This window comes from Rattus norvegicus, chromosome 17 (assembly GCF_021556685.1).
Source record: "Rattus norvegicus strain SHRSP/BbbUtx chromosome 17, alternate assembly SHRSP_T2T, whole genome shotgun sequence".
Lineage (NCBI taxonomy): Eukaryota > Metazoa > Chordata > Mammalia > Rodentia > Muridae > Rattus > Rattus norvegicus.
Genome location: NC_141550.1, coordinates 52,464,459 through 52,476,742, shown reverse-complemented (window position 1 = coordinate 52,476,742; position 12,284 = coordinate 52,464,459). Strand labels below are relative to the sequence as shown.

Sequence of the window (12,284 nt, the reverse complement as noted above, 5' to 3'; positions counted from 1 at the left end):
TCACATCATGCATCCCAATTCCCATTTGTCTCCCTATCCTTTTATATCTGTCCTCTACCCTTACCTTACCTCTCAAAAGAAAATAATTAAAAAATACAGAACAAAACACACACACACACACACACACACACACATACACACACACAATCTCATCATGGAAGCTGCAGTGTGTCCAACAGCTTAACTTACAATTATTCATTCCTCTGACTTCTGCTACACTATCTATACTGGATCTTCACCAGAACTCCTCATCCTTTCAGATAGCCTGTTATTTCCTGCATCAGGGAGATCCAGCAGATTTGGATCTCCAGGACCAGCCCCTTCATGTGCTTCCTATTGGGATGGAGGAACTCAAAGCCCTGGATGGATTTGGGCCTGGGTGATAACTGAACTAGTCAGCCTGCTCTCTCTCCAACACCCACATCTGACCAGGGAGAACTCTCCGGCTCTGCTCTGACTAGCACACACAATGCTGCAGGCCATCAAGGGGCAGGGCCAGAACTCCAAAGCTCATACCCTTGGCACTGGCTTCCCAGTGCTCCCCACAGGGCCATCTCACTATGCTGATCAGTTGTGGTTCAGAGCCCAATCTCGTAAGCGCTACAACCAGTGAGGGCAGGACCAACTCTCTGGCCTGCCATAGCTGGCTAGGGGTGAGGGAGGTGGGTGGGAAATTACTTTTACTTAGGTGTACGTGTACTTGTGTCTGTGTCAGAGGTCAGATGTGTGGAACTGGAGTTACAGACAATTGTGAGCCACGTGATATGGATGCCTTAAACCAAACTTGTTCCTCTGAAAAAGCAGTGTGTGCTCTTAACCCCTAAGTCTTTTCAAACCCCTTCTTAGAACTTTCCTTCTGACAAATTCCCCTGTATCTATCTATCCTGCCACCCTGTGCTTCTCTGGGCATTTGGACTTACAGTATCTTCTCCAGTGACCAGATGCATTTCTGTGGTGTTCAGTGCTACAAGCCTTAGATCATTATCTGTGGTCATCTTTGCAAACGAAACTGTCTCTCAGTCCCCTCTTTAAAATCATAGCTTACTCAATCACTACTCCCCACCTTTCTTGCTTTGTATTTCTTCACAACACTTTTTCAACAGCTGGCATAAGCCAGCTCTCCCACTGTCCCTCACCCATGTCACCACACAAAGCCAGGGTAGCTCTCCAGTACTTGGGGTGGCTCACTAGCATGCCCCGCCAACAGGACACCAGCTGTCCCATGTTACCCAGTGCAGCAGTCTGCAAGGGCTTGGGCAAACTTTCCAGAGTGCCACAGTAGTAAGGGCCAGCTTTTCAGAGCCCTTGGACAGCAACATGCAGCAGGCCATACCAGGGTGGTTCCCATGGTCTTTGGTAGTAATATGAGCCAGACATAGACCCCTGTTGCTGCGTGTCCAGATATGTCTTTCAGTGGTATCATGGGCCAGGACTTCACCATGGCCTCAGGTGTCAGGGAAGGCTACTCACACCAGGCTGTTCCTTTCTACCCTCAATTTCCATTTCCCTTCTCTTCATAATGCATAATCTGTTCTGCTTCTTTCTTTCCCAGTTCTCCACCCCATATTTGCACATCACAGTGGCTCCACTATGAGCTGGCCACGTATTGGTGGGTCTTTGGGTGTCTTCCGCCTGCCTGTACCACATGGCAGTAGCAGGCCTCTGAAGTAGTGACTAGTGTGAGCAATTAATTTCTTCTGGAATATATTGGCAAACTTTTAAGAGTTATTTATTGATTTATGGAAGTTTATAAATGTTGAAAAATGAGAAAAACAAAGACTGCAAAGCAACTCTTTACTTTAACTGGAGTTTTAAACTAGCACCACAAATTCACACAACAATTTGAAGAGTCTAGCATTTAGTAATTACTGATAACCTTACAATAATCATATGTCATGGGCACCAAGACACTACTAAATAGAGTAGGAAGTAGATGATGTAGAAGAAAAGTAAAATAAGGGCACATACTGCATAACTGGGAGCTTAGAATCAGAAATAACTTGACATTCAAAAACCTAGAAAACTGCCCAGATGGAGGCATGGTGTGTAGCAGAGGTGCTTTACTATGAGAACACTGATCTATTCTGTAGCCCTTTTCATTATGTGCCAGCTTCTGTAAACAGGGATGACTTGGCCCATAGGCTGGGACCAGGGAAAGCAGGCAGGAAAGCACAGGTGTACGATCAAGGTGTTTGGGATATTTGTAAGAATATTGAGACACAGGGTTTAATATTTTAGTTGTTAAAATATTTTTAAAGATTTGTTTGTCTATTTACTGATTTTATATATTGGTGTTTTTGTCTGCAGAAGAGAGCGTCAGGTCCAATATAATTGCAGTTAAAAGATTTCAAGCCACCATGTGGATGCTGAGAATTGAATTCTGGAACTCTGGAAGAACAGCTAATTTTCCTAACAGCTGAGCCATCTCTCTAAGCCCCTAGTTGTTTAAATACTATTGTCTTAGTTGCTGTGAAGAGACATCATGATCAAGGGTTAGGGCTGGTGAATATAGATTCAGAGGTTCAGTCCATTATCAGCATGACAGAAAGCAGGCAGCATCCAGGCAGACTTGGTGCTGGAGGAGCTGAGAGTTCTACATCTGGATCAGCAGGCAGTGGGAATAAAACTGGGCTTGAACTCAGTCCAACAAAGGGACACCCGTGCAAGGCACACCTCTAGCAATGCCACTCCCTGTGACCTATGGGGCCATTTAAATCCAAACCACAACTATTAAAGCTAATCTCTTAAAATGTCCCAAAATGACTAAAATGTTCGTTTCAGAGTTGTGCCACATAAATAGAGGAGTATGCAGGAATTTCCAGAGAATACCATAACCCTGTCTCATTTGCTTTTTAAGGTTTTAGCTCCATATTTTTGGGAGATGATGGCTTATCCATAATGGACTGGGAATAGTAGGCCAGAGTGCTTTTTTTTTTTTTTAATGTTTAGAAATTTTTTTTTTGATTCCCAAGAAAACTTCTTAGTAGAAGTGCTATAGTTACATCTGTGGATGCTACCGCTTGACACATGATATAAAAACATATTCAAAATTCCCTTTCCTTCCTTATCCCATATTTTTTCTTTGTTTTTTTAAAGATGGTCTCTAACTGACCTGAACTAAGAAACAGTAATTAGTTAACTAATTATTATTAATGATTATTAGTTAATTGGTTAATTTAATCTACGTATATCTAAAATGACCAGACATTGAGCCTCAAGCAATCAGCCTTCTGTGACTCCACAGTACTGGAACTGAAATCATATGCTTGCCTTCTTTTACATCGGTTCTGAGGATCAAACTCAGACCTTCATGCTTATAAGGCAAGCACTTTGCAGGCTGTACTCCGGCCCTTTCTGTGTCACATATGTGTCATATGTGTATTGATCATAGCACCTCCTTGAATGCTTCTCTTCATGGAGTAATCAAGCCTGTGTCACTTCCTATTTACTGTATCTCGTTGCATATTAGAATAGTATAACTGTCATGTTTTCTTATGGGCGTAATACAGATGGACTGTTATTAATATTTCCTCCTTTCCTTTCTTTGTATGTAGCACTGCATAAAATAATGGATTGCAGGAATAACCATTGTTAGGTAGCATTGCTTACACAAACTGAAATGCTTATTTCCAGAACTACTTAGCTCAAATCTGCCTCCTGAGCACGTTCCTTTGTGGAGGGTCCCAGATGGTGCTATTAGTGTCTTCGAATGAGTACTACATCATAACAGTGGGTAGTGGTTTTCAAAAGAATGTGAGTCGTGCAGTCATAGTGGAATGAAATTAGTAAGATTATTCATTAAACAGAATGACCTGGTGAGAAAATAAATATTCTGAATCATTGGAGAAAGAAACTTGTGTACAGGTTTTTTATTTGTGTGCATATGTGTAAGAATTTCTATGAAGAAATCTGATAGTGTTATTATTTTCTTTGTTTTTAAACTTCCAAACAATATTTCTCTTCGATATTTCTAACATTGAAGGATGAAATGCACTGCGTACCTGGATGGCTGTGTGGCCATTATCTCTAGATTACTGGGAGAGCTGCCACAGTTTTTAGGAAGAGGATGTCAAAAATCATCTTTGAAGATGGAGTCCATTTTAGGATGTGATTTGCAGGAGGCATTTGTTTGTTTTAGGATCTACGCTGTAAAGAGGCCAAAGTAATCGTGTTGTTGAGTATCTACATAAGCTTTATCGCAAAGGACAGAGGCTACGCCAAGGCTAAAGTACCATAGTAAAGAAGCAGGGTATTTTGTTTTTGTCCACCCCCCCCCTCTTTTTTTAAAAATTTTTTTATTAGATATATTTCTTTACTTACATTTCAAATGTTATTCCCCTTCCCAGTTTCCTGTCCATAAGCCCCCATTTCCGATGAGGTATGTGATTATAGTTTGGAAAGTGCTCATACAGACAGGCTTATGGAGTAGTCTTGCTTCTACCAAGGTCCTTCACACTCATCCAGTGGCCTTTTATACTTCTGTTGCTCTGTGACGTTGTTTGTTTATCAGCAGACCCAGGCTTACCTGTGAGTGACAAGCCACGCCCTTGACAGATCAACCTTCTCCTTTGTCAGTGGTTTTAAATAGTGTGATAACATAGCATCTGATAGATTGTTTTTATAGAGTGTTTATTAAAATGTATGAAGAATCTCATGGCATTGTTTTAGAAATATAATAATGTGTGTAGGTACATTCAAGACGGGCTATACACCATATCATTGATTGTGGTATGTCTGAGCAAGATTATGAGCATACTTTCTGGTCTTCTTTTTGATAGGTACATTCATTTAATTTATAATAAATAAATGAAAGAGTATGTAAAGTCATCTCAGTTTAGGGCTTGTCTTTACTTAAAAATTTGCAGTATATAAAATTCCCTGCATTCTTGAAGTTGTTTGGTTGGTATTGTTTAACTTATAATTGTCCATTCTACAAGTCTGTTTAGTTTTCTCAGCTGTTCTTCTGTTATTGGACCTTTAGTTTGTGAGACAAGTAGAGATTGAAGTAGGTAAGGAGTCTATACAAACCCATCAGTTCTGCCACGTTTATAGACCTACCAGTGACTGACTGACTGTATGCCCAGTCAGTGTTAGGCTTTCATAAAGATGATAGGGAAGGTGATTAAAATGAACTAAGGTGAATTCATTTCTCAGGCATTTGTAGCTGTGAACTTGCATCTGTACATATTATAGATACCAGTTTTAAATAGTCTATGTTTCAGAATGGCTAAGTTGATATTTTAGCCCGTAGGGGGTAGATAGGTGGTTCTGTAGATTTATATCTGTTGCTGTTGTTTTATCTGTTATTTTATAATACAAAAGGAACTGCTCCTCTTGGGACACTTCGTATTTAGCATCGTCTTTTCATGTTAATTTCCTAGTTAGACTGCGGTAGCTAAGTAGACTTTACCTTGCAAAGATTCAGGTTTGTTTTGTTTTCAGCTGTCAACATGTCTGCATAGTTCTCACAGAGTTAGTTACTCTTCAAGGTTTTGGCATCATGCTTCTTAAATATTTCCTATGAAGCACATAGTTGGTCGAGTGGCTGTGAGACTCCTGTGCACAGGGGCTTCCTGTGGCAGCGGTTTTGGCCTGCATTTGACTTCTTTTCAGCACATGAAATTATCTCTAGAAATAGAAGTTTGAAGGATTATATGTACAGAAATTAACTAGTGAATTTAAAGCAAGAATATACTTGAGAATGTTCCCTGTCTTTCCATGCTTACTGATCTTTCTTTATGGAGATTTAAAAACAAACAAACAAACAAAAAATACCAGGACAGTTGTTGGCCATGTTGGTCCTAAGTCAAAGCAAAATGCACAATGAAGTCTCCTACCTGCTCCCCTGGCTATTTGCTCACCCCTGGCTCTATCAGAATTAGGGGCTTCTCTCTGCTGTGCACGACCAGCACGTTCTCCACACTAGATAGTGTTTCTTTCAATTGTCTTTTCTATTAAAAAAAAAAAAAAGACTTATTTCAGTTTCAGTTATGGAGGTGTGTGTGTGTGTTTGTGTGTGTGTGTGCCTGTGTGTGCCTGTGTGTGCCTGTGTGTGCCTGTGTGTGTGCACATATGTGCACACCTTGTATGTACAGCTGCCTACAGAGGCCAGTTAGCCATCTGATGTTGATACAGAGAACCAAGCTCAGATCCTATGGGAGAGCTGTGAGCCTTAACCACTGAGCCATCTCTCCAGTCCTTGTTTTCTATTAGCAATTTTATTTTTGATTCTTCTCGAGTCTTTTAGTTCCTGTCCTTCTGCCCTTTGTTCATTTTCCTGATACTGCCCTATAAGGTTCTGACTTGTAGAGGTTTATGTTTGTAAAAGATTCATTATCTTTTTCTTGTCCACTATCTCATCTGACTTAGCAAAGGTTGTCTTTTATGGACTCTTTTTCTCAAGCTCCTTTTCCTTCCTTTAGAAACAAAGCTGGTGGCTTCCATATCTACGGCCTGTGGCATGATCCCTCTGTCTCAGTCTTTGCTGCTCAGAGCAAGCAGTATTGCAGGGGTTGAAGAAGGCTAAAAAGTCACATTGCTCATAAACTTGCAAGGTCCTGAGCTGACAATCGGAACATGCCTTTTCCCTTTAGCAGGGGCGAGTAGGTGATCACAGCATGGAGTACCAGTATTGCACCCTTCAAGGAGTACCAGTATTGCACCCTTCAAGGAGTACCAGTATTGCACCCTGCATGGAGTACCAGTATTGCACCCTGCATGGAGTACCCGTATTGCGCCCTACTAGAGATCTTGGCACAGGTGTGGGAGGTTCTGGGATGTGCATCCTGACCACTTTCTAGTGTAGAAAAGTGTTAGATACACCCTATCATCACAAAACATAGAAGAACAAAGTATACTGTTGGTATGTGAAGGCTCCTATTGAAATATAAGTACAGAGAGTGCTGACTGCCAGAATGTGGATTTATGGGAAATAAAGCCCTAACATACTTTCTCCAACAACAACAGAAATATAGACCTCTTGGAAGCAGCTTTTCCTCTCTGTGTACTGAGCTCCCATTGAGCTTAAATTGCTCTCAGTATTGGGATAATGACAATCCGATAATACAGGATGTGGAAGACAAACCAAATACATTACCCAGCTGCTTTTAAGGCTAGTTCGTTCAATGACTTACCCTAAAACCATTGCTGGACGCTCGTGCTCAGTAGGTCTCCAGGCAGGTTTATGACTAGAAAAAAGAAATGGATTTTATTAAATGTCAGTGAAATCAGGGTAGATAGCTTTGTGGTACTTAAATTAGTGGAGAATGTGTGTGGAAAAGTCGTTTATCTGTCTCTAAATCATCAGTCAGAACTTTCCTTGGAATTCCTGCTAGAAAATGTGTTCCTACTCAAAATTCCCATAGATTAGTATAAAACTATAAACAGAAAGTGTACTATTTGATGCCAGTCTCCTGCATGAAGCCCTGTGTCCCCTGGAGCAAGCCCTACAGAAGGACAATGATAAAAACATCAATTACTGGCCTTCCTGTGAAGTTGAATACTGTGCGAGGCTTTAGAAACTTGAACGCTTGTATTAGAAATATGGGCGGGGAAGAGGGTTGAGAGGAACTGCTGAGGGGCCAGGGACGTGATGCAAGGGAAGAGCTGGGTTGGTGCCAAGAGCCAGAGAAGTGAATGCTGTCAAGTCCAGAGAGCCAAACAGAGGGCACATCTGTGTCCCTCATCAGCTACTTAAATGGAGTGCGGGAAGACTGACATTACAGTAGTTTTCAAAATTGTGATAAGCTTTGTAAAAGTTACGTCCTCTGCCCTTGAGGAATGGGCAATATGTCATCGCAGGAGTCGGGCATGAGCTCAATAGCGTAAGTCCCTTTTGACAGAGAAGATGTGTTAATTGTGTGAATTAGTTTGAAATCTTTCCTTTCAGTTTTAGAAACAAGACAGGTTTCCATGTATTCAGTACAGTTTTTTAAAACATTAGAAAATACATGTTGGTTATATGGCTGAAGAGAGACTCAGCCATCTACTAGTTGCAAACACATCATGTATTAACAGTGAGAGAAGGAGTAAGAGTAGTTCTCCGGAGGCCTACTTGCAATCTGTCTCCCTGTCCATCATGCCCGAGTGTCTAGCAAAGTGAAAGGCACGGTCCTTTCTCTAGCGGGGAGAAGCAAGGAATCTCAAATGATAGGCAGACCCAGACTGTGGTGCTGTGATTGGACCGACAGGATTACAAAGTACATACCAGGACCAAGCAACTGGAGAGACATGACTCCCAGAACAATGCTTGCTTCTTTACCGATAATTCATTTTTACTTTCAAAAAGCAGAAGTGATGTGTTTAAAACGATTACATTTTGAGAACTGTCCAAATGAAGACAAATCACAATTAAATTGTAGTGATAAATAGTTTAACATGTTCCCTTCATTTAGTGAAGTTAGTTTGTTTACTGGTTTGGGTCTCAGGCTTCTTTGGGCCTTTCTGTCTTTATGAAACCCTCACGGAGGATCTGTGCTCTCCCCATTTCGTGTCAAACAGACATTTCGAGTCTGAACCAAACCTGACCTGGACTGACTCTGAGTTCTTGTCTCCGTCCTTTCCTTCCTGCCTCTACTAGAACTCCTGGAAGCAGAACAAGACAAAGGGAAGCTAGGGTCCAACCAGCCTCAGTTTCCTCTGGTAACCCCAAACAAATTGGTTGTAGCAGAGGAACTCCATGGATGCATCTGAATTTTGTTTCTAATTACAGCAAGTCTTAATAATTTTCTGAAGACGCTGATGTATGTTTTAAAGTAAGGGTGGTGGTGACTAATCGCTTATACCTCTTCACCTAGAGAGCCATGTGAAATCGCCTTCATCCAGTCCTCTTCAGGACTCACGATAGGTTCTCCAGTCCAGACAGTCTGCCCTTCACACATGAATATAGTCGCAACACTAAATAGATGGTTGTATTTATAAGATGGCGTGTGTGTGTGTGTGTGTGTGTGTGTGTGTGTGTGTGTGTGAGAGAGAGAGAGAGAGAGAGAGAGAGAGAGAGAGAGAGAGAGAGGCAATAATTAGAGGAAAGGTCATGAATTCAAAAGGAAGAGAAAGGAGAAGTAGAAACTATGTAAATACAGTACTCATAAAATTCTCAAAGATTTTTTAATTAAAAAACTAGTGGTGGTTTCTGTAAATTAATTCGGAAGCACATGTGTGTCCTCTTTTAAGATTTCAGTTTGTTTTTTATTGCTTCAACCAGCTCTGTAAGTTAACTTGATTGTAAAAACTAAGATGATGGACTTCATTCTTTTTTTTTTTATGAGTCAAAAATAACTTTTTATTTTTTAAGTTAATTATTTTAAGTCCATTACTAGTATTTTTATCAACAAAAAGCTAACATACTCCTTTTAGTGAAATAGCATAAGAATAGAAATAACAGTAACCCAAAACAGTGATGGACTTCATTCTTAATGAAATAACATAAAAATAACATGAATATTAGAAAAATATCTATGTAAGATTTCTTGTCATCCTTTTCTAGAATTATGTTTACTTTGTAATATATGCTTCGTATTTCTTCACTATTTTCTATACAAATAAATATTTAATATATGTCTATTTATTAATATTTAAGAGGCATCATAGAAAATACTATTCTGTGCTTTTTTTTAATGTCCTGGATGTTTTTATTGATAATACATATATGTAGAGAGACAGATATTTATAGATAGATAGGCAAGTAGGTACACAGACACACGGACTGACAGATAGTCCGTCTTGGCTTCATCAGTCTCCCTGTTGTGCTCAGTGGTTGCCATGTTTTTAGTCTCTCCGTGGTGTCATATATAACTTTATATACTTTTTGTTCACTGCATTAGTGCATAGCATCAATTTCTAGGTTGTCCCTGATGTTTCCTCCCGATACTTTGGACATGGTAGAAGATACACAAAACACTGAGGCAAACTGAAGGGAATTTTAAAAATTCTCTTGCCAGGAATGGTGGCAGCTGCCAGTAATCCTAGAGTATGATAGCAGAGGGATCATAGACCAAGAACTCTATACCACATTCTACGCCAACAGTAGTGAAGTTTGTCTCTGCCTCACCCTAGTCCTCTCACGGACTCTGTCCTCAGTGTAGCAGACAGTGGTAACACACATACTTCTGGCTGATGTGCTTTCTGTGATACATGTTATAGATGCCATTGCTTAAAGAGTTGAAGTTGGGCATATCAAGAAAAAATGTTATTAATGCATGAATCATCAGAACTGTATCTTCTTCAGAATTAAGGAGTTTTGACCAGTTTTATTTTAAATTTTCCAATGGGATTTCACAATAGATTCTTCTCTTTTTACAGTGTCTAGCTACTGTGACAAATTTAAAGACCCTAAATCCTAAAGCAAATGGCCCATACTTTGTGATTTGATTTACTGTTAAAAAGATACTATCAAATCATTTGCTTTGTATTAAATGAAAAAAAAAAAAAGATGACTGCTTCCAACTAAGGCAGTTTAACCTGTGATGACTATCTTGTTGGCGAGAATAAAAGGTTCTCATTTCCAAGTTTACAGAATTAATTAGTTCCCAGTTTCTTATTTGAAAAGCCTTCCTGAAGCTGGATTCACTAAGGCATTGTTTGCTCCGAGTCCTGGTGTTTGGGTGCCATCTTGTGGCTCTGACTTGTCATAACCTCAAATCTAATTTAAGTAGGACTTCAGGCTGTTCAAGATATGTAGGGGATTCTTTCCAAACACAGGACATATATTTAAAAATAAGCACCTGTGTTTTTCTGTATCCTCAGTTGCTGCTATTTGAACGGACGTGGATGAACAGATGGAAGTCTTCTGTCCTGCACGAAGGGGAAGGGAACATAAGGAGCGTGAAGTGGAGAGGCCATCTGATTGCCTGGGCCAACAACATGGTAAAGGCACACGCCAGTCTCTCCAGCACGTGTGCAGTGTTAGCAGGCTGCCAGATGAAAAAGGGCAGGAGGGAAGCGCTCAACGCAGTTATAATTCCAATAGACATGGGCGATTGGTACCACACCTCAGCTTAAGGAAGTCAGATCACCTGGGCTTTCACAGTACAGTATCCCAACACATTGTAAATTCTGTTTTAGAGGAAGAAACCTGAGGCACAGAGTAACCAAGAAAATGAAAAGCCATCTTAATTATTGAAGGGCTGCTTCAGGCATATGCTCTGAAAATGCCATTTACCCATTGCTCATGGCCGCTGAGGGAAGCAAGTTTTGATTTTCTCTTTACTCCAAGTTTAATCATAGGCCAAAACATAGTCCTATCATTTAAAAGGTGTATTGTACGCTCAGTATTACACTTAATGTTTAGTTTATAAAGTGGGGCCTGGAGAAAGTTTAAAGAGTTATCTTTTTCGTATCTGTCATATTTTCTGAAATTTCAAAACATAGTTGAAAAAATCAGTTCCATTTGGTTAGAAATAGTAGAAATTGTCTCAGTTCAACCCTGCTGCTTGGGATTTTCCTTACAGCAGCCATAGTCTCTAGGCTCATGTTCAGCCTGCTGCCCTTGATGGTTCCATTTAAGCACTTCGAAGGGTCACATTTGTTGTCTTTAAACGGATAGGTTTTCAAAACCAAAACCTTTTTGAAAAACTAAAACTCATTCTCATTCAGAAGAATCCCTTTAGAATTGCCTGCTGCCTATCAGGTTAAAAGCAAACTTGGTGTCTCTGTGCAAAACATGTTTGTGCTAAATTTGCATTACTTATGACCATCCCCCCCCCCCCCCAATAACAGCCTTTGTCCAGAAAGGAACCTTGCAGTCCTCGTAGGGTTTGTATAAAGAAAGACCATGCCCTCGTATGGCTCCTGGGCATGCCCAGTAAGCAACATTATTGTTGTGAATTGTTATGCTCCCTCTCCAGAATACAAGATGCTTAATACTGTTTTGTTTTGTAGGGTGTGAAGATTTTTGACATCACCTCAAAGCAAAGAATCACCAACGTTCCCCGAGATGATATAAGTCTTCGCCCAGATATGTATCCCTGCAGCCTCTGCTGGAAGGATGCTGTGACACTGATTATCGGCTGGGGAACTTCCATCAAGGTACTTTACTTGGTCTTTATATTAAACCCAAATCATTATAGATTTACTGAGAGTGGTCTAAAGAAACATGTACTCATGAATGTTAGGGAAACCTAATATTTTCATCTGAACACTGTGCAGGTAGGTCACTTTATCTCACAAGTACAGATTTGATGATGTGCTTTTCTGTGATGGGTGAAGTAATTGCCCTTTTCTGTTCTCAGAATGACACTGTATTTGCTGAGCTCTGTTTTAATTTCCCACAATCCCACTGCAGTACT

At 40.3% G+C, this 12,284-nt stretch overlaps 1 protein-coding gene across 3 annotated transcripts in view; it reads left to right on the top strand.

Annotated features, from left to right (window-relative positions):
• Positions 1 to 12,284, top strand: part of Vps41 (VPS41 subunit of HOPS complex) — a 157,872-nt gene that overhangs the window by 82,995 nt on the left and 62,593 nt on the right. For all 3 annotated transcript variants that reach the window (XM_087590677.1, XM_087590676.1, NM_001399318.1), the window contains 2 exons: positions 10,744 to 10,863; positions 11,878 to 12,024. In XM_087590677.1, coding sequence (XP_087446803.1) covers positions 10,744 to 10,863; positions 11,878 to 12,024 — 267 coding nt within the window. The remainder of the gene's footprint in view (positions 1 to 10,743; positions 10,864 to 11,877; positions 12,025 to 12,284) is intronic.